We start from the raw sequence: 23,706 nt of genomic DNA, 5'->3' as shown, positions 1-23,706 counted from the left end.
GAGGGGAGGTGCCGGGCTATGGGGGAGGTGCCACTGACTCCCATATTTGCATTCCCTTACACACCCACTTATCTCTACCATATTTCAGTGCCACCTCTTAACCCCCCTCCCCCTCTCTCTCTCTCTCTCTCTCTCTCTCTCTCCTCTCCTCCCCCCCTCTCTCCCTCTCCCCTTTCTCCCCTCTCCCTTCGGTCCCTTGCACTGGTTTATGGAACCCACCTGCCCATACCTCTTCCCTTCCTCTTCCCTCCCCTCACCTCCCCTTTCTCTCTCTCTCTCTCTCTCTCTCTCTCTCTCTCTCTCTTACTCTTCCTTTCTACTCCCTGGTTCTTATCTAGTTCCTCCTCTTGGCTTTTTCTCCGTTATCTTCTGTCTCTTCTCCTTCCTCCCTTCTTCCCCTCCACGTCATCCAGCCAGCAATGTTTAATCTAGGACCTGGATGACGATGAATACAAAGTGTTGTTTGTTGTGCTGTGGGAGGGGGAGGGGAGGGGAGGGGGAGGGGAGGGAGGAGGGGGAGGAATGGTAGGGAAGGTATAGAGAGGAGTGGGGGATGAAAGTGAGAGAGAAAGGGTGGGAGAGGAGGTAGATGGAAGAGAGAGAGTGAAGAGGGAGGGGGAGAGGAGGGAGGGGAGTAGGGGGTGAGAGTGGGAGGGGTAGATTTTTTGCTCTGTATTAGGGAGGAGGGGTGAGAGAGTAGAGACAGGGGGTAGGGTGAGAAGGGGGGAGGAGGGTAAGAGAGGAGGGAGGGTAAGAGAGGGAGGGAGGTGAGAGGGTAAATTATTCTTTTTAGGGTGACAGATTTTGTTGAAGGAGGACAGGGAGGGGAAGGGGGAGGAAAAGAGGAGGAGGAGAAGGTAACGGGGAGGGAAGGGGGTGGGGAGAGGGAGGGGAGAGGAGGGTGTCAGCTGCCGTCAAACCTAAAAACTGTGAGTCGTATATATCACAACTGACTCTTATTATCTCTCTCTCTCTCTCTCATCGTCTGTGCTTTATTCTATTATTCATAACTAATTAACTAATGTGTTTGTTCCCATACACAGGTGACATTGTTACTTAATTGGATTAGTTACCTGGGTCTTAATTGGTTGTTTGTTTATTTCAATCACTACCTTATTTCACCTAAGGATTAACGACCCTAACACCCCCACACTTTTTTCCCATCCATGATTTTTCCCCACACATGACTTTTTTCCCCAACAAATGACTCTTTTTCCCTACCATGACTGAATTTTTTCCCCACCCATGACCGTTTCCACACCCATCACGTGACTTTTTTCCCCATCCACACTTTCTTCCCATCACTTTCTTCCGCCACTCTACACTGTCGCAGTATGTTTTACCACTATCTGACGCACGACACCAAAATTTATGGCGCCAATAACTTTCTCTCCGCCAAATTTTAACTCTTTAAAAATGTACATTATTATTGTTGTTTTTTTGGCGGAGGTTTAATTTACTTGTTTGTTTTGTTTGTTTGTTTTTGTTTTCTTTGTGTTTTTTGTTTCTGTCTGTGTTTGGGTTGAGTTTGTGTTCGTTTTTGGGGGCTTGATGGTCTCTCTCTCTCTCTCTCTCTCTCTCTCTCTCTCTCTCTCATTAACAGGTACACACACACTAGGGATCACCTGTAGCTTAATTATTCATATATTTTATAAACTCATTTAGAAAGTTTATTTAGATTTGTTTTAGAAAGTAAGAAAGTCCAGTTTCAGATGTCACTTTAGAAAGTTAATTTAGAAAGTTAATAATGAAAACAGTCTAATCTAATCTAGAGCAGTTATATAAAGAAGTCATTTAGAAATTTTAAATGGAAAAAAAGTTAAATTTCTAGTTGGAAAGATTACATCGAAAGTTAATAATAGAAAGTGGCTTATTTAAATAGTTAATGATTAGCTGAACTTTTTTTTAATCTGATACAAATGCACTTCTCTCTCTCTCTCTCTCTCTCTCTCGTGTCTAAATATTTCACCCTGTTATCAATTCTCGTAACTTATTTTCTTTACGTATCTACAAATGTTCTCCTCATCGTTAATTTACAAAGCTATTCGTTACGTATTTAGTAATTATGTAAATTAATGTAGGTCTATTTACACTTTTACAGATACGATCATTTAGTGTTCTTAATTAAGTTTATCTATGTATTTACTTATCTATTTTGGCCATTAAACTCTCATTATTTTTATTTTTTAGTCTGTGTCAACCCTGATTCATGAACTGGAAATACTAACTGTAATAATCAAAATATATGTAGTTCCATTTTATGTAGAAGAGTTATTTTGCTATAATATTCAACGCTTATTCGTGAACAGGAAATAATGACAGAAATATTCAATATATAAGACGTTCCGGTTTATATTAAATTGTTCTTTTAATAAAATATGCAAAATTGATTCATAAACTGAAATTAATAACTCAGATAATCAGAATATCCATAGTTCCAGTTTATATAAAAGATAAACCAGACTCATGAACAGGAAATAATAACAAAAAACAAATATAAAACATCCAGGTTACGTAAATTAGTTCTTTTAGTGATATAATAATTTGTCCAAGACGAAATAAATATGAAAATAATCGAGAGAAAAATAAAATGGTGGACTATCGTATAATAATCAAATGAAAATTTATAATGAACTGTTGTAAAAGTATCATATGAGAATCAGAAGTCAAATAAAGGTCCGTCGTCCACCAAAAACGAACCACAGACGTCAAATAAGAATTAATCATTCATATAGACCGTCTCAGAAATCAAATAAATATCCTTTATGCACCAGAAAAAAGTCAGGAGTCAAATGAAAGTTAAACTTCCGCCAAAATAATGTTCGTAGCTCAAATTAGAGTCTATATTCTTAACGATAATCAAGTTAAAAGTCAAACGAGAGCTATAACGCCACCAAAACAACCACAAGAGTCAAATGAGAGTAATAAAACCACAAAAAAACAAAATCATAAGTCAAATGAGAGTTTCTACACCATCAGGTATAAAGTCTCAAGTCAAATGAGAATCCATCTGGCTGCCAAAACAAAAATCGTAAGTCAAATGAGAATCCATCCTCCACCAAAAATAGAGTCATAAGTCAAATGAGACTCCATCTTGTACCCCGACCGCCCCTCCTTATGGTAAAGCACCGCATTACGTCAACTTTCTCAAAAAAAAAAGAAGCTGTTTTTAAATCTTTGTTTACATGAGTCTCTGCTCTCTTGTGACGCCATCTTGATTTTTTTTAGAGAGATTTTGATATTTTGGTGAATTTTTGAGATAATGGAAGGAATATTTTTGTTGTTTTTGTTTGTTTATGTTTGATTGATTTGTTTGTTTTGTATGTAAGGCTGAAATTATTGTAATTATTATTCCTTTTCCTCCTCCTCCATTCTTTCCCTTATCCTCACCCTCTCACTTCTCCCCCCTCCCTCCTCCTCCCCTCACCCTCACCACTCACCCTCACCTCTCATTCACTCACCTCTTTTACTTCTAACTTCACCCCACCCCTCACCCTCTCACCCCTCACCCTCACCCTCTCACCTCTCACCCCTCACCTCTCACTCCCCTCATAACAGTTGTGTTGTACAAATTAAATGAGAAGTATTTGTGCGCCGCCATAAAGCGACCTAATGTAGTGTAATCTGAGGTGATCTGTCCTGGGGGGTGAGGGAGAGGGATGAGTGGGAGAGGTGATGAGGGAGAGAGAGAGAGAGAGAGTAAATATACGAGAAAATAGACAAATAAATAACTACACTATAATACAAACATACAAATATATACATAAATAATTACACATATACACCAATGTATATGTATATAAATAACATACAAATATATAAACAGAATGATTAAAATATATATGGGTATTATCGATGACCCAGTATAAAGAATGTATATATATATGTTTATGGCCAGGCAGCAGCAGGAGATGTGTGGTAATGTGGGAGCCAGTTTAATCAGAGGTTTTATGTGTACAGAACAAAAGAACCATTGTGTTTACTGAAGACCACAGCTGAGGCTCCTAGAGAAAAAATAATAGTCTCTCCTTAAAACGTAAACAATAAACAAACAGATAAACAGACAGATATACAGACAGACAGACAGAGAGACAGACAGACAGACAGACAGACAGACAGACAGACAGACAGACAGCATAACAACTAACAAACTCTCAAAATATAAAAGTAAAAAATCGATAGGAAAAACATCCAATCACCAGTTTCCCGTAAAAAAAAAAAAATAGGCCAAAGTTTTAGAACAACTAAAATATCCTCAACAAAAATATAAACTCTGGTAACATTGGAACCTCTGCCCGTGGTGGTCCCGGCCGAGGTTATAAAAGACCCGCTCTCTTGTTGTCATTCTCCAGATGAGCAGAACCCACCAAGCCGGACGGATGGTATGAGAAATTACTCTTCGATTCACTACCCTCCCTCCCTTCCTCCTCCCTCCCTCTCCCTCCCTCCGTCTCTCCCTAACCACCTACCCTCCCTCCCCCTCCCCTTCCTTCCACCCTCCCTCTCCCTCCTTCCCACCCTCCCTCCCTTCCTCCCTTCCTTCCCTCACTCTCCTTTCCTCACCCCTCACCTACCTTCATCCTTGCCTCCTTCCCTCACTCCCTCACCCATCTCTAATGCCTCCTCTTTCCTCCCTTCCCCATCTCCTTTCATCCAATCATCCTCCTCTTCCTTACCCTCCTCACCCCATTATCCTTACCCTCCTCCCCTCCCCAGGCTTCTAAAGGGACCATTTTTCAAGCCTATTGTCACCCCCTGAAGGGTAGTCGGAGGGGGTGGAGGAGAAAGAGAGAGGGGATAATGGAAGTAGAAGAGGTAGGAGGAGAGAGGGGTGGTATGGGGATAGGAGGTGATGATAGAAGGGTGAGACAGGATAGGAGGTGGAGAGGGGTGTAGGGGGGTTAGTAGGGGAATTAGGGAGGGGTAGAATCCAATACGGTGAAGACAGAAAAAATGATTAGTTTACAAAGATTCACCGGAGAGTGAGGCATAACGATTGGAAGGTCGGATTGGTGTATTGATTTGATGGGCAGAAAATTGGGTAGCAGAAGGAGGAGGAACTGGGTGAGGGAGAAGGAGAGGGTGAGGGAGAAGGAGAGGGTGAGGGAGAAGGAGGAGAGGTGAGGGAGGAGAAGGAGAGGGGTGAGGGAGAAGGAGATGAGGTAGGATGGAGGGCGTGGGAAGAGAAAGGAGGAGTGTGTGTTGGTGGAGGAAGGCGTGGGAGGAGAAAAATTACAGGTAATAGTGTTAATTAAGGAAGCAATAAACAGGTGAGAGAGAGGCAGCCTCCTTCACCATGATTTAATGACCTTACCCACGGCATCCTCAGTAGTAGTAGTAGTAGTAGTAGTAGTAGTATTCCACCTACGTCTGGCTGCCCCCACCCCGTCATAAACTACTGTCGACACGGTAATGACGGCCAGGGACAGTCATTAGCTAGTTCACCACCACCGAGTTTTGAACCAATCAAGACACTGGTGCCGAGAATCTCTCCAGAGTTTCTTGTATCTTAAATACCCGGAACACAGGAGCTGGCCATCAGTCTAGTCTGTGATCTGCTCAGGGGATGTGCCACCACTGACAGCTGCTCTCTGTCTCTTACCTAGAAGTATCTGTCATGAGTACTGTGTGTGTGTGTGTGTGTGTGTTTCATTCTCTATCTATATGTAAATACTTTTTCTCTTGTAATCTGAGCTTCCTTTATGCTCCTACCTCCCTAACCCCCTTCACCCCCCTAACCCCCTCTCACCTCCCTCACCCTCCCTCTGCCTCACCCTCCCTAACCCCCACCAACCCCCTCCCTCCCCCATTCCTAACCCTTCCTCACCTCCTCATCCCCTGACCCTCCCTGACCCCCTGACCTTCCATGACCTGACCTGACCTGTGTTACAGATGAGTGGAGAGGCCAGCACAGTGGAGGGTTTCTACATCCGGCTCCACCATGTGTCACGTGACCACCACCCCTCTCCGGCTCAGGTCACTGCTGCCGGTGTTAAGCCCAGGATAAAAGGTTAGTGTCGTCATCATTGTCATCATCATTATCATCATCATTATTGTTGTCATCATCATTGTTGTCATCATCATTATTGTTGTCATCATCATTATTGTTATCATCATTATTAGTGTCATCAGTAATGCTATCATCATTATCAATATATATCGTCATCGTCATTGTTATCATTATCATCATTGTCGTCATTATCATCGTTATTGTTGTCAGTCAGTAGTCAAACCTCCTACCTTCATTTATTTATGTTTTACTGGTCAGTATGTCAGTAACTCTGCCAGTTAATTAATCAGTTAAGAAGTCAGTCATTATAGTCAGTCATTTAAAATGCCTCTCAGTCAGTCAGTCAGTCAGTCAGGTAAATATTCAATCACTCACTTAATTAGTCAGTTATTCAGCCAGTAGGTCAGCCAGTAGGTCAGTCAGTCAGTCAGTATCACCCTGCCTCCCCCCCTCACCACAGGTCTGCCACCACCACTACTAAGTCAGGCAGGTAACTCTACGGTAGTGACTGTCCTTAACGCTGGCCCAGGAGCATCGTCTTACGTTCTTCACGGCCTCTACCACTACCGCACCTACACCGTCTTCCTCGTCCCCTTCTTCAAGACCTTCGAAGGCCACCCGTCAAACAGCCGCACCTTCGAGACTCCAGAAGCAGGTGAGTGAGGTCCTTTTGGGTTCCAGGTCCTGTTTGGTTTTGGGTTGGGTTGGGTTTGGATTGGTTGGGTCTGTGATGATTAGTGTAAACAGTGTTCCAGGAGCTCTAAGTCTGTGATGATTAGTGTAAACAGTGTTCCAGGAGCTCTAAGTCTGTGATGATTAGTGTAAACAGTGTTCCAGAAGCTCTAAGTCTGTGATGATTAGTGTAAACAGTGTTCCAGAAGCTCTAAGTCTGTGATGATTAGTGTAAACAGTGTTCCAGAAGCTCTAAGTCTGTGATGATTAGTGTAAACAGTGTTCCAGAAGCCCTAAGTCTGTGATGATTAGTGTAAACAGTGTTCCAGAAGCCCGAAAGCTGTGATAATTAGTTTAAATTGGTTATCGGGCGCCCTCAATCTGTGATGATTAGGATAAAATCGTTGCTGTTGACGCCTGAAATACGTGAGGATTAGTTAACAATAAGCTGTGATAAATGACTGTAGGATGGCTGTGCTGTGTGGTAAATGACTGTAGGATGGCTGTCGTGTGCTGTAAAATGACTGTAGGATGGCTGTGTCGTGTGCTATAAATATGTCTACAAGATAACTGTGTCGTACTGGCTGTAAAATATGTCTACAAGATGGCCGTATTGTGCTGTGCTGGATGTAAAATATAGCTGTAGGATGGCTGTGTCGTGTGCTGTAAAATATAGCTGTAGGATGGCTGTGTCGTGTGCTGTAAAATATAGCTGTAGGATGGCTGTGTCGTGCTGTGTTGTATACGTGTAGATGTGTGATTAGTTAGCTGACTGCTGTACCAAGTTTGGTTCTCATTAATCTCAATATGTCAGCCGGTGGAAACTTAACCTATTGTCTTCCTTCAATTAGCAGCTGAGAGATGGACGGAGAGAGATAGAGAGAGATAGAGAGAGATAGAGAGATGGGAGATAGAACGATAGGGAGGGAGAAAGATGGAGATAGGGAGAGAGAACGATAGGGAGGGAAAAAGATGGAGATAGGGACAGAGAACGATAGGGAGAGATGCAGAAATAGAACTACAGGAAGAGAGACAGAGAGATAAGGAGAGAGACAACAAGAGACAGAAAACGACATGAAAGAGAGAGAGAGAGAGATTGACAAAGACAGAGATAAACTGACAGAAACAAGAGACAGGGAGAGGCAAAACGAACGAGAGACAACATACACACAAACAGAACGTATGTATATAAATATCCTAGACGAATATACACCACCTGTTCTATCATACACACATACACACACATACACTGGGCTCAACATACACCACCTGTTCTATCATACACACATACACACACACAACACTTTTCTCAACATACACAAACCCATCCTATCATACACACATACACACACATACACTGGGCTCAACATACCAACGTGTATTTATCCCAGACACATACAGATATAACAACAACTATTTCTCTTACACATACACATACCAACAACTATTTCTCTTACACATATACATACCAACAACAACTATTTCTCTTACACATATACATACCAACAACAACTATTTCTCTTACACATATACATACCAACAACTATTTCTCTTACACATACACATACCAACAACAACTATTTCTCTTACACATATACATACCAACAACTATTTCTCTTACACATACACATACCAACAACAACTATTTCTCTTACACATACACATACCAACAACTATTTCTCTTCACACATACACACCAACAACAACTATTTCTCTAACACATACCTCAACAACTATTTTGCCACACACTCATACACAAATATTGCAGAGTATCTCGAGGCACATTTCACCTCACCTAAGGGCCGGGGGAGGCACCTCACCCAGGAGCCTGGGTGGGAGAGGCACCTCACCTAGAGCCTGGGGAGAGGCACCTCACCTAGGAGCCTGGGGGAGGGCACCTCACCTTGGAGCCTGGGAGGGGGAGCTGATTGCCTCGTTCAGTTCAGTTTGGGAGGAGATTACACGAGTCTCCTGTGTAACTTGAGACTAGTGTCTCTCTCTCTCTCTCTCTCTCTCTCTCTCTCTCTCTCTCGCTCCTCTGTAGTCTTTCAGTGAGAGACAGCAACAACAACAAACACCACAACCACCCACCACCACAACAACCACCACAACAACCACCACCACCACCACCACCACCACCACCACCACAACCACCACCACCACCACCACCACACCACAACAACCACCACCACCCACCACCACCACCACCACCACCACCACCACCACACACCACCACCACCACCACAACAACCACCACACCACCACCACCTCACACCACCACCACCACCACCACCACCACCACCACCACACCACCACAACCACCACCACAACAACCACCCACCACCACCACAACCACCACAACAACCACCACCACCACCACCACACCACCACACAACAACCACCCACCACCACCACAACAACCACCACCACCACCACAACAACCACCACCACACCACACCACCACCACCACCACCACCACCACCACAACCACCACAACAACCACCACCACCACCCACCACCACACCACCACCACAACAACCACCACCCACCACCACCACCACCACCACCCACACCACAACCACCACCACAAACCACCACCACCACCACCACCACACCACCACCACCACAAACCACCACCACCACCACCACAACAACCACACCACCACCACCACCACCACCACCACCACACCACCACCATCACCACCACCACCACCACCCACCACCACCACCACAACCACCACCACAACCACCACCACCACCACCACCACCCCCACCACCACAACCACCACCACCACCACCACACCACCACCACAACAACCACCACCACAACCACCACCACCACAACCACCACCACCACAACCACCACCACCACCACCACCACCACCACCACCACCACACCACCACCACCACCACCACCACAACCACCACCACCACCACCACCACCACAACCACCAACACCACACCACCACCACCACCACCACCACCACAACAACCCACCACCACCACCACCACCACCACCACCACCACACCACCACCACCACCACCACCCACCACCACACACAACCACCACCACCACCACCACCACACCACACAACCACACCACCACAACCACCACCACCACCACAACAACCACCACCACCACACCACCACCACCACCACCACCACCACCACCACAACCACCACACCACCACCACAACCACCACCACCACCACACCACCACCACCACCACCACCACCACCACCACCACCACCACCACCACCACCACCACCACCACACACCACCACCACCATTACCTCACACACGGGTTATTGTTAACTATCTCTTGTATCTCCTGACCCTTTCTTTTATCTCTTATCCTTTGTCTCTTGTTTAGTGGTTTATTGTCTCTCCTCTTCTATTGTTTATTGTTATGTATCTCTCTTGTTTTGTCCTTATCGGCTTCTCTTGATTCTCTGTGTGTGTGTGTGTATCTGGTTTATCTCTCTCTCTCTCTCTCTACCCTTCCTCATAAAACATCACAGATTCTTCCACTTCTCCCTATCTGTACTAACGACTGCTTCCTCCTTCCCTTATTTGACTCTCCTCTCTCTCTTTCTATCTCTCATCTCCTTCCTCTCTCTCTCTCTCTTATCCATTATCTCCACTTCTTTATCCTCTCCTCCTCCTCTTGTTCCTCTTCCTCCTCCTCCTCTCTTTCTTCTCTTCCTCTTTTCCACCCTTCCTTTCCTCCTCCACCCTTCCTCTTCCTTTCTCCCCTGCTCCTTCCTTTGCCAATTACTTCTATACAGTATCGGGTCCACCTCTTCCATCTCCTCCTTCCTCCCTCCTCTTCTTATTTTTATTCTCTTCTTCTTCCTTTTCTCCTTCTATCTTCCCTCCTCCTCCTCCTCCTCCCTCCTCCTCCCTCCTCCTCCTCCTCCTCCTCCTCCTCTCGTCCTCTCATCCCTTTTTCTACAGTAAAATCCGACTTCCAATTTGAAGTCAATCAGGCGAATACTCTCTCTCTCTCTCTCTCTCTCTCTCTCTGTAGTTACTTCCTCTCTCTATTTCTCTCCTCTATTCTGTGAGCTATTCTTTTCCCCCCTCCCTTGTTCATTCTCTCTAGTTCTCTATTCATCGCCTCCTTCTCTCCCTCCACCATCGTTATCATCCTTTCTCTTTTATGTCTCATTCGCTTTGATTGTTGTGTTTCGCTTCCAATCACCGCCTTCTCTTTCCAATCTTCGTGTTGCCATTCCAATCTTTATTATTGTCGTGTTTTTCTGTCTGTCTGTCTGTCTGTCTGTCTGTCTGTCTGTCTGTCTGTCTGTATGTCTGCTGTCTGTCTGTCTGTACGTCTGTCTGTCGTCTGTCTGTCTGTTTCTTTCTCTAACTTTCTTTCATCTTCCCTCTTTCTTCCTCCTTCTTCTTTTTTCTCCTTCTACTCCTCCCTCTTTCCTCCTCCTGTTTCTTCTTCCTCTCCTCCCTCCTCCTCTTTCTTCCTCCTCTCCCTCCTCCTCTTCTTCCTTCTCTCCCCTCCCTCCCCTCTTCCTTCATCCTACCTCCTCCGTCCTCCTTCCTCCCTCCCTCCTCCTCTTTCTTCCTCCTCTTCTCCCCTCTTCCTCTCCTTCTCCTCCGCCACAATCTCCAGTTATCAATTATTCCGTTTAGTTATCCCGTCGAGAATTAAAGTGATGAATGAATTATTGTCAATATCTTTACTAACTGACGTCTTGGAGGGAAGAGGCGATGGCTATTACATGAGACTATACTGCTACCACTACTACCACCATCTGTACCACTACTACCACCTCATTCCTACCCACCACCACCACCACCACCACACCACCCACCACCACACCACCACCACCACCACCACCACCACCACCACCACCACCACCACACCATTCCTACCACACCACCACCACCACCACACCATTCCACCACCACCACCACCACCATTCCTACCACCACCACCACCACCACCATCACCACTTCCTCACCACCACCACCACCACCACCACCACCATCCTACCCACCACCACCACCATTCCTACCACCACCACCTCACCACCACCACCACCACCACCACCACCACCACCATTCCTACCACACCACCACCACCACCACCACCATCTCCCACACCACCACCACCACCACCACCACCTCCACCACCATCCTACCACCACCACAACCACCACCACCACCACCACATTCCCTACCACCACCACCACCACCATTCCTACCACCACCACCACCACCACCACATTCCACCACCACCACCACCACCACCACCATCATTCCTACCACCACCACCACCACCCTCTCACCACCACCACCACCACCACCACCACCACCACCACCACCACATCCCACCACCACCATTCCACACCACCACCACCACCACCACATCTACCACCATCATCACACACCACCACCACCATTCCCACACACCACCACCACCACCACCACCACCACCCACCACATACACACACCACACCACCACCACATATACACCACCACACACCACCACCACCACTACCACCACCACCACCCCACCACTACACCTAACACATTTCCACCTCTTCCCGACTTTCAACACTTCACCTCCTTTTTCTCCTCTCTCCTTCTCTTATCCTCTCTCCATTTCTCTTCTTCTCCCTCTCTCTCTCTGAGTTCTCTCTCCTGTTCACCTGAAGCTTATTCCTCCATCAGCTTTCTACCTGTCTCTTTGTTTATTGCTGAGGGAAGGATGGGGAGGTGGAGGGAGGGAGAGTAGGAGGAAGGAGGGAAGGAAGGAAGGAGGGAGGGAGGGGTGGTGGAGAAGGAAGGAGGAGGGTGTAGAAGGGAAGGGGAGGGAGAGAGGGAAGGAGGAGGAAAGGAAGGAAGGAGGGAAGGAAGGAAAGGAGGGTGTAGGGAGGAAGGAGTAGAAGGGAAGGAGGGAGGGAAGGGAAGGAAGGGAAGGGAGGGAAGGAAGGAGTCACATTACTAATCGTTTACTTAATATAGTTCCGTCCAACGATCAATTACTTCAATTGATAAAACACCCGTCTGTTTCTTGTCTCCTTACCGTCTATTTACATGAGGTGGATGGACGGGGCTTGACGGTCACACCATCCGTCTCACCGTTGTTGACAAGGGCTCCTGTTGACTGTTTATTAACGGCTAGGTACATGATTCCTGTTGTTGTTGTGTGGCGCTGTTGTTATCATTCCCTGCTAATCTGGGATATTGTGAGATTTGGTGGTGGTATGGCTGCCTGGTGTGGTGAGTGTGGCAGCCTGGAGGTGGTAGTGGGATGGCCGGTGGTGGGTGCTGGCCTCTGTGTGGTGTGTGGCAGCCTGGAGGTGGTGTGACGTCCTGGTGTGGTGGTGTGCCGGCCTGGTGTGGTAGTGTGGCAGCCTGGAGGTGGTAGTGTGACGGCCTGTGGTGGTGCTGCCTGGTGGTGGTGGTGTGCTGCCTGTGTGCTGCCTGTGGTAGTGTGGCAGCCTGGAGGTGGTGACGGCCTGGTGTGGTGGTGTGCGGCCTGGTGTGGTGGTGTGCCGGCCTGGTGGTGGTGCCGGCCTGGTGTGGTGGTGGTAGCATCGGCCTGTGGTGGTGGTGTGCCGGCCTGGTGTGGTGGTGTGCTGGCCTGGTGTGGTGGTGCGGCCTGGTGGTGGTATCGCCTGATGTGGTGGTGCCGGCCTGGTGTGGTGGTGCCGGCCTGGTGTGGTGGTGTGCGGCCTGGTGTGGTGGTGTGCCGGCCTGGTGTGGTGGTGACGGCCTGATGTGGTGGTGTGCGTGTGGTGGTGTGCTGGCCTGTGTGTGCTGGCCGGTGTGGTGTGCCGCCTGGTGTGGTGGGTGTGTGCCGGCCTGGTGTTGTGGTGTGCCGGCCTGGGTGTGGTGGTGTGCCGGCCTGGTGTGGTGGTGTGCCGGCCTGGTGTGGTGGTGCCGGCCTGGTGGTGGTGGTAGTGTGACGGCCTGGTGTGTGCCGGCCTGGTGTGGTGGTGTGCCGGCCTGGTGTGACGTGATGCTCTCGTGTGTCTTCGTGTCTCGGTACACGGCCACAGACGGACAGACGAACACACCGACTTCATAATATTGTTTATTTTCTATAGTGTAATGTCTCTTGTTCCTGGAGAGTGAGGGAGGTGAAGGAGGGTGAAGGAAGGGTGAAGGAGGGAAGGAAGGGTGAGAGAAGGGTGAAGGAGGGTGAAGGAGGGTGAGGAAAGGTGAGGAAGGGTGAAGGAGGGTGAAGGAAGGGGTGAAGGAGGGTGAGGAAAGGTGAGGAAGGGTGAAGGAAGGGTGAAGGAGGGTGAAGGAGGGTGAGGAAAGGTGGAGGGAAGGGTGAAGGAGGGTAAGGAGTACTGAGAGTGGTGGTGGTGGTGGTAGTGGTAGTGGTGGTTGTGGTGGAGTTGTGGTGGGAGTTGTGGTGGTGGTGGTGGTAGTACAGGTAGTAGTAGTAGTGGTAGTAGTGGTAATTGTGGTAGCTCGTGCTTGGCATTTTGTGGATCAGAGTTTGTTAAATATTTGGTGAGTCAGTGAAACACTCAGAGAGGTACTACCACTATCTACCACCACTACTCCTACCACCACCACCATCTACCACCACCTACCACCACCACTACCACCACTACCACCACCTACCACCAGCGGGGTAGGTGGTGTAAAGTTCTCTATTCAATAATTCTGATGATTTTTCCGACTCATGGTAGAATTTTTGTTTAATTTATTATACTCGGCTGTGAGTCGTAGTGAGTTCCTCTGTCTGTGTCTGTCTGTCTGTCTCTTTCCTTGTCTGTATGTTTCTGTGTCTGTATGTTTCTCTGTCTGTCTGTATGTCAAGGTCAGGTCACTTAAGGGTTAGGTTAGGTTAGGTTAGGTTAGGTTGGGCTAGGTTAGGTTAGGTTGCTAGGTTAGGTTAGGTTGGGGTTAGGTTAGGTTAGGTTAGGTTAGGTTGGGTTAGGTTAGGTTAGTTAGGTTAGGTTAGGTTAGGTTAGGTTAGGTTGGGTTAGGTTGTGTTAGGTTAGGTTAGAAGTTAGGTTAGGTTAGGTTAGGTTAGGTTAGGTTAGGTTGGGTTGGTTGGGTTGGGTTTAGGTTAGTTAGGTTAGGTTGTGTTGGGTTGGTAGTTAGGTGTAGGTTGGTTGGTTGTGTTAGTAGGTTTTATTTTGATTTTGTTAATGAAATGAATAATATTAACGTGGGTGTTTTTGTCTCTTTTCATTTAATGATTGAACGCCAACATCCACGCCCACGCCTTGACGCCCACGACTACGTCCATGCTTACACCTCTACGTTGATGCCTACTACTTGTCTACGGCCACGCCCACAGCACCAACGATGCCGCCTCAGAGTGTGGGCGTGCAGCTGACTAACGTGACCACCGCCTCTGTGTTCTGTCCCCCGCCCCCCTACACCGCAATGGTCCTATCACTGCCTACCAGGTGTGTTGTTATAGTGTACTGGTTGTTAGTAGTAGTAGTAGTAGTAGTAGTAGTAGTAGTTTATTATTATTGTTAGTATCATCATCATCACCATCACCATCACCTCCACCATCACCATCATCACCACCACACTAACACCCTCCTCCTGCTCCTCCTCCTTCACCCCCTACAGCTGGAGGTGGTGTCATGACGAGCGGTGTTCCTCTGAGCGTCAACGGGTCTGTTACTTCACTCAAGGTCCACAACCTCACCCTCGGGAACTCCTACCACCTCACCCTCGCCGCCTCCACTGCCGGTCGTGGCCCCTACACCTCACCTGTCTCACTACACGTCGATCCTGTCCTCCTGCACCCACTGGCTAAGGTAGGTGTTGGGTGTGTGTGTGTGTGTGTGTGTGTGTGTGTGTGTGTGTGTGTGTGTGTGTGTGTGTGTGAGTGTGTGTGTGTGTGTGTGTGTGTGTGTGTGTGTGTGTGTGTGTGTGTGTGTGTGTGTGTGTGTGTGTGTGTGTGTGTGTGTGTGTGTGTGTGTGTGTGTGTGTATTTTGTCATGTGTTGTGTGGGTGTTTTTACTACATCATCTCTCTCCCTCCTCATCTTCCCACTTCCTCTACCTCCTCATCCCTCCTTCCTTCCTTCCTTCCTTTCTTTCCCACCTCCTCCCTTACTTCCATCTCCTTACTCTCCATCTTCTTCCCTCACATCTCCCCATTCTCCTCCTCCCCTGCCCTCCCTCCTTCACTTCTCCTCAATCTCACGACCTCTCCCTCTCCACCAACAGTCGGGCCCGTCACTTGCCTCCCTGGACGGTGATGTGTGGGTCATCGGCCTGATAGGAGCTGCTGTCTGTCTCCTGCTGGTGTCCATCGCTACGCTGCTCTTGTGGAGGAGACACGCCAGGAACAAGGCTCTGGGACACGTCGGGGGTGAGTACTGAGAGCCTAGAGCCTTATAGAGCTTTATTTCAGGGATGTTGGGGCTGATTAGAGCTTGTTTTAAGGGTTATTAGAGCCTTTCCTGGGGTGCAAAAATATTAACTCTATTTTTCCTTCAGTGAGGGAGTAATTAAGACATGAGATATAATGATTAAACAAGGCGTAAGGAAGGAGCTGATAAATAGAGAATATCAAGAACAAGGATCAAGGAAATGGGGAAAGAGAAATGGGGAGAAAGAGAAATGAGGGAGAAAGAGAAATGGGGGAGAAATAGTGAAGACGATGAGTGGAAACGTGACCAAGTGTTTATCTCGACCAGTTGATGAAGTCCCCCCCCCACCCAGGGCTACCAACCCTTACCAACGCAAACTACTAACACTATCTACCCAATAATATTCAACAAATCCCTCCAAATCATCAAATTAGCTGTGAATTATTCTATTAATTACTTACCTGATATGGAAAATTAGATTTACCTATTAAATGAGATTACTGGGGAATATTTAACGTTTGTTATGAATTCGGTAATGTTGGCTCCCCTGTTTATGGGCGGAGCCAAATAATTAGGGCCAAGCAGAGGGGCAACGCTTGTTAAAAAAAAGAACAACCTGCCTATTAACGTCTTCAGACTGCCTAGGGGGGTTGAGGACCTCCTGCAGCGCCGTCTACAGGTAGGTTGTCCTGGCTAGATCATTAAGACCCTAAAGTTGGTAGCAAAAGCACTAATGAACCCAAATCATCGAACCCTGGGACCAATAAGACAGACAGACACCAAGCCCAGTAGCAGCGGTGATGAAGTTCTGTATATATTTAATTTTCTCCCTCAAATGTCGTGTGTGACGCCGTGTATAAATGTGACGTTGTATCGATGTTACTCTTAATTCTTTATTATGAGTCGAATTTTTCTTTTCTTGGCTTTAAAAAGTCTCTGGGTGTGGGTGTGTTAGAAGGCTGTATTTAAATTATGTCATTTTTAAACTTACTTCGGTAGAGGCATTTAAAAACCTCGATTATTTGAGATATTAGGTCGACTGAGACATTTATATTAGGTCGACTGAGACATTTATATTAGGTCGACTGAGACATTTATTAGGTCGACTGAGACATTTATATTAGGTCGACTGAGGCATTTATATTAGGTCGACTGACATTTATATTAGGTCGACTGAGACATTTATATTAGGTCGACTGAGACATTTATATTAGGTCGACTGAGACATTTATATTAGGTCGACTGGAGACATTTATATTAGGTCGACTGGAGACATTTATATTAGGTCGACTGACATTTATATTAGGTCGACTGAGACATTTATATTAGGTCGACTGGAGACATTTATATTAGGTCGACTGAGACATTTTATATTAGGTCGACTGGAGACATTTATATTAGGTCGACTGAGACATTTATATTAGGTCGACTGAGACATTTATATGAGGTCGACTGAGACATTTATATTAGGTCGACTGGAGACATTTATATTAGGTCGACTGAGACATTTATATTAGGTCGACTGACATTTATATTAGGTCGACTGAGACATTTATATGAGGTCGACTGAGACATTTTAAGGGTTTTTATTATTGCCTTTGAACCTCATTATTGGGGGACATTTATACATTATTTTATCTGGGTATTTTTAAGGACATTTACTGAGGGCATTTAAACCTGAGAGAGAGAGAGAGAGAGAGAGAGAGAGAGAGAGAGAGAGAGAGAGAGAGAGAGAGAGAGAGAGAGAGAGAGAGAGAGACTAACAGAAAGAGAAACAAACAGAGAGAAAGAGAGATACAACACACACACACACACACACCTACTCACCTGCCAGCAAAACCTCTCATTTCAGAATTGTTGAGACAGTACATACACATTATCAAGCATCGTGTGTGTGTGTGTGTGTGTGTGTGTTGTGTTGTGTTTGTGTTGCTGATGAAGTCTGGCGGTGATACAGGTGTCTCCCTGAGGCAAGTGTTTGAGTTGGTTGAATATTCTTGACTCATTATACCTCCTGTGTGACTTACCCGATGGTGTTAATGAGATGAGGTTAATGAGAAGAGAGGTGTGGTGAGGTTAATGACAAGTGAGGTTAGGTGAAGTTAGGTTAGATTAATTTGTTTGTGTTTGTTATATATATGTGTGTGTGTGTGTGTGTGTGTGTGTGTGTGTGTGTGTGTGTGCCGACCCATCCATCCCCACTCCTCTCCTCTACCACACCCTATCCATTGTCCTTTTCCCTGCCCCATATCCTCCCCCCAACCCCTCTCCTACCTCCAACTGACTTCCTCTCCAGATGACCTCTGACCTGCTTGGCTGGAGGCCAGGTGAGGAGACGGTAAACAAGGTGGCTTTGTTCCCCAGTCCATAACTCCCTTATCTCCCCACCATCTGAGGGGACGACCAGCTGGAATGCCCCAATCCGCCCTCACTCTCTATTCCTCCCCTTATCCTCCTTCTCCTCCTTTCTCTCCTGTTCTCTTCCCCTCTCAATGCATCCCCAACCCTCCCCTCCTCTCCACTTTTTTCCTTCTACTCCTCCTCCTCCTCCTCCCCCTCCTCCTCCTCTCCTTCGCCCTCTTCCCTACCTTTTTATGTGGAGTCTGTTTTTCATGGGTTTCTAATTCCTGTTTATCGATTTGTTGTCTCTCTCCCACATTTCTTCCCTTAATTAAGCTCTTGATGGTTTGGACTGACTGACTTATAGATGTTAACTCTTCTGATAATTGCTTCGTCTTCCCTGTTTTCTGTGTCACGTGCCCTGTTTCCCCCCTTCGTGTCACGTGCCCGTTTCGTCACGTGCCCCGATTTCTGTGTCACGTGCCCCGTTTTCTGTGTCACGTGCCCCGTTTTCTGTGTCACGTGCCCGTTTTCTGTGTCACGTGCCCCGTTTTCGTGTCACGTGCCCGTTTTCTGTGTCACGTGCCCCGTTTTCTGTGTCACGTGCCCGTTTTCTGTGTCACGTGCCCGTTTTCTGTGTCACGTGCCCCGTTTCTGTGTCACGTGCCCTGTTTTTCGTGTCACGTGCCCCGTTTTCTGTGTCACGTGCCCTGTTTCTGTGTCACGTGCCCCGTTTCTGTGTCACGTGCCCTGCTTGTGTCACGTGCCCGTTTTCTGTGTCACGTGCTCCGTTTCTGTGTCACGTGCCCCGTTTTCTGTGTCACGTGCCCCGTTTTTCGTATCACGCCTGCCTTCTGTGTCACGTGCCCTGTTTTTCGTGTCACGTGCCCCGTTTCTGTGTCACGTGCCCTGTTTATGCCTTCTGTGTCACGTGCCCCGTTTCGTGTCACGCCCCGTTTTCTGTGTCACGTGCCCCGTTTTCTGTGTCACGTGCCTTGTCACGTGCCCGTTTTGTGTCACGCCCGTTTCTGTTCCGGCCCTTTCGTTCACGTGCCCGTTTTCTGTGTCACGTCACGGCCCCGTTTTCGTGTCACGTGCCCGTTTTCTGTGTCACGTGCCCGTTTTCTGTGTCACGCCCTGTTTTCTGTGTCACGTGCCCTGCTTTTCTGTGTCACGTGCCCCGTGGCGCCCGCTGTCACGCCCGTTTTGGTCACGCCCTGTTCTGTGTCACGCCCGTTTCGTCACCTCGTGCACGTGCCCCGTTTTCTGTGTCACGTGCCCTGTTTTCTGTGTCACGTGCCCTGTTTCTGTGTCATGCCCTGTTTGTGTCACGTGCCCTGTTGTGTCAGTGCCCTGTTTTCTGTGTCACGTGCCCTGTTTTCTGTGTCACGTTCTGTTTCATGCTAGGTCAGGTTAGGTTAGGTTAGGTTAGGTTAGGTAGGTTAGGTTAGGCTAGTTAGGTTAGGGTTAGGTAGTTAGGTTAGGTTAGGTCAGGAAAGCAAGAGGTTACAGAAGCTTGACTCTCGCTCCCACGACTCATTAGACCAATAATTGCATTTCACGGCTGTTAACCCCAGGCGGTGGTGTTGGTGGTGGTGGTGGTGATGTTGGTGATGGTAGTGATGATGATGGTGGTGTTGATGGTGGTGGAGGTGGTGTTGATGTGTGTGTGTGTGTGTGTACGTCCCTTCTATAGTTAAACTCACCATCACCTCCTCCACCCATCCCTCCCCTCCACCCATCCTCCACCTCCCCTCCACCCAGACCTCCACCCATCACTTCAGGCCCTCTCCACCATCCTCCCCTCCACTCCATCCTCCACCTCCCCCTCCACCCATCACCTCCTCCACCTCATCACCTCCCCCTCCACCCATCACCTCGGCTCCCCTCCACCATTCCATACAGGCCGTGTCGTGTTGGAGCCAGATGACAGACCATTACCGACTTAACGACGGGCGTCCATAAGGGTGAACATGGTTGGGGAGATTCGATTATAGACAGGTAGTGCTCCGCTGTTGCTAGTTGCCTGGTGAGAGGGAAGGGAGAGGGAGGGAGAGGGTGAGAGTGGGGGTGTTAGAAGGGGGAAGAGTGAGGGTGGAGTGAGGGAGAAGGTGGAGGAGGAGATTGTTGGGGGTGTGAAGAGTGGGTGAGGATGGGAGTGGGAGGGAGAGGGAGAGTTAGGTTTGTGAGAGGGGAGAGAATGTGAGAGGGATGTAAGGGGTATGTGAGGATAGAGTTTGAGAGGAAAGGTTGTGAGAGAGAAAGAGAGGGGTGTAAGGTGAGAGAGAGAGAGAGAGAGAGAGAGAGAGAGAGAGAGAGAGAGAGAGAGAGAGAGTAGAAGTAGAGAAAGAAAGAAAAGGTAAAAAAAACTAATAACTCTAACCTAACCTAAACCAAACCACTAAAATAACCCCAAAACGAACGATAACATAGGAAACAAAAAACAAATACGACAAAATAGGGAATAAAGACGAAGAATTAAGACCTGATGGCGACAAATGGATGTTAAAAGACCGGAGATTAAACATTAGAGGCTAGAACTTGAGATGTTTTTGGTTGTTTGTTAAGAAGGAAAATTTAGTAGGAAAAAATGTCTGCCTCTCTCTGTCTCTCTCTGTTCATCCGTCCGTCCACCCTTTCGTCTGTGTCTGTCTGTCTCTGTCTATCGTAACAATTATAATATATAATGTATGAATGCACCATTAAATCTAGGGCCCATTAAAACCTGGGGTCCATTAAGCCCCATTAAGCTCCATTAAGACTGAACCGAAGGTGTACGAGTTCGGTAATCTTGGGGCCCATTAGGCCATGTCCATCAATGGGGGCCTCATGAGACCAATCCCTAATGGGTAAGGACGATGGGGGGGGGGGGAACGCTAATCTTACTACCTCATTAAGTTAAGGACCCATTAGTTCTTGTCCTTACATCCATTACTCTGGTTAAGGGGGAGTCTAGTCTATTATGTTCCTCGGTGAACACTCTCGGCAAAATCCAGATATTCGTAAAATCCGGAAATTCGTAAAATCCGGATATTCGTAAAATCCGGATATTCGTAACATCCGGAAATTCGTAAAATCCGGATATTCGTAAAATCCGGAAATTTTCAACATTTGGAAATTTATAAATAACTAGAAATTTTCATCTACTCCCTCCCCCTCTCCAACCCCCCACTCCACCCCTCCCCCCTCCCCCCTCAGGTCAAACAGATCAAGCAGACTGTCACTACCCGCTCGTGGCACTAAACAGAGGTCATAAATAACCCCTAATGGTGCAACTCCCGGAAGCTGGTATCAAGTATTACCATACTAACTGTTCCAGGGTATATGGTAGGGTTAATTTTATGTAAGTATTGCGGGGGGAGAGAGAGAGAGAGGGGAGAGAGGAGAGAGAGAGAGAGAGAGAGAGAGGAGAGAGAGAGAGAGCAACACAATCATCAGTACACAGGATGACCCCCCCCCCCCATAATAGCTAATGGTCACTTCACAAAGACAATCATTAATAAATTCGCTCCTAATGACCACAATCGTTCGCTACACACTAATTACTATACAATTATCAATAGCTTAATTAATTACATCATTGGGGAAGGTAAATAAGGAATAAATATGATAACAGAAGGAATGGATGAACGTAAATAAGAGTAATTACATATAGAGATTAATTAACAACTATTGAAACACTATATATATCTAATTATCGTAGGTAATTAAGTATAACAATTAATTAACAATAAATATTAGGGGAAATTCATGTTAATATAGAAGAAAAATATGAAAATTATAGTAAATAGAAATAAAAAAATATTGAAATGTGATAATTTAACTCAATATTTAATTCTCAAATTTTTAAAGATATAATTAGATATAAATATAATGAAAAAATATATAAATAAAATTAAAAACAATTAAATATTACAATACAATGGAATAAATCTTAATATTTAATAATACAAAACTACAACATTAGATTATACCATCATCACAGTCTAGGTCCTATCCACTGTTGCCACATCAACAGTCCAGACAACGCCGAATTCTGGGCACCTTAATTGGTAATAGGAGAAGCTACTTGAGGGCGCGAAGCATCTCTCTTAAGTAACCATCTAATCTCCCCTGAGCCAGTCTTAAGCCTCTCTTAAGCCACACAGCTACAACACTGTCTTTAACGTTATCTTAGATGTGGTAGGAGGCTTGATCACATCGCCCAAAAGACGAGAGACATTTGGCAACACCGCGCCATCTTTGTTTTGGTTTACGAGGTTGTAGATGTAAGATAATGAATAATTATATAGCTACGTAATGTTGCTTAATGGCGCGTTGAGGATTATATTACGCTAATGGGGGTAATATAGTCAATGGGTTCAGTTAAATGGAGAGAGTCTGCTTGTTGTTGTTGGAGAAGAGTAACTTAGTGTTTAATAGAGATAATGGGAAGACTTGTGAAATATGTCTCACGTAGGAAACTTGTTGGTGATGAGGTGCTTATGGACGACCAGCGTGATGTGGTCGTTATGGTGAGAGGTACAAAGAGAGGTGTGAGAGGGCGGAGGAGAAGGTGAGAGGGAAGGGGAGGGAAAGAGGTGTGGAGGAGAGATATACAGATAAACGGACGGAGAGAGAGAGTGAGTGAGTAGCAGTAGTAAGGAATATAGAGCCTAAGGGTTAGATAGTGAAACGTGGGTTGAGAAGTCCGTAGAGTTTTACACGTTTTATTATTGTTATTATTATTGTTATTATTATTGTTATTATTATTATTATTATTATTATTATTATTATTATTATTATTATTATTATTATTATTATCGTTGTTGTTATTGTTATTGTCATTGTTATTGTCATTGTTATGTCATTATTATTATTATTGGTGTTATTGTTATTATCATGAAAAGAAGAAAGAGAGAGTATGAAAAGAGATAGAGAAAAAGAGAGAAAAAATAGATAGGTCGAGAAGGAGAGATAGAGACAGCATGAAAATCAGAGAGAGAAAAAAAAGACTTTCTTCCCTCCCCAAACACAACCTTCCCATTCCCCCGTTTTTCCTCCCCTCACTCTTCTCCCCATATCCCCTCACCCCTTCCCCCTATCAGAAGAAAAACACCCGGAACATCAGATCACACACACACATACACACACACACACACACGGAATCTCTGTTTACCGTGACAGACAATCTCTCAGGGGTGTAATCAAGGTTACCTGTCATGTAGACTCCGTGATGGTGTGACGGTCGTGTGTGTGTGTGTGTGTGTGTGTGTGTGTGTGTGTGTGTGTGTGTGTGTGATAGACAGAGGTAAAAAAACAGATAGATAATTTGGTAGATAGATAAAGTGAGAGAGAGAGAGAGAGAGAGAGAGGTACA

At 46.4% G+C, this 23,706-nt stretch overlaps 1 protein-coding gene across 1 annotated transcript in view; it reads left to right on the top strand.

Moving 5' to 3' along the window:
* LOC121860398 (roundabout homolog 2-like) overlaps nt 1-23,706 on the top strand; it is a gene marked incomplete at its 5' end in the record, with an annotated part of 81,083 nt that overhangs the window by 41,728 nt on the left and 15,649 nt on the right. The window contains 5 exon segments of the mRNA XM_042357520.1: nt 5,893-6,010; nt 6,471-6,665; nt 14,973-15,086; nt 15,257-15,447; nt 15,862-16,006. Coding sequence (XP_042213454.1) covers nt 5,893-6,010; nt 6,471-6,665; nt 14,973-15,086; nt 15,257-15,447; nt 15,862-16,006 — 763 coding nt within the window.

The sequence above is a fragment of the Homarus americanus genome, unplaced genomic scaffold, assembly GCF_018991925.1.
Source record: "Homarus americanus isolate GMGI-L3 unplaced genomic scaffold, GMGI_Hamer_2.0 scaffold52839, whole genome shotgun sequence".
Taxonomy (NCBI): domain Eukaryota; kingdom Metazoa; phylum Arthropoda; class Malacostraca; order Decapoda; family Nephropidae; genus Homarus; species Homarus americanus.
This window is presented reverse-complemented; position numbering and strand designations above follow the sequence as displayed.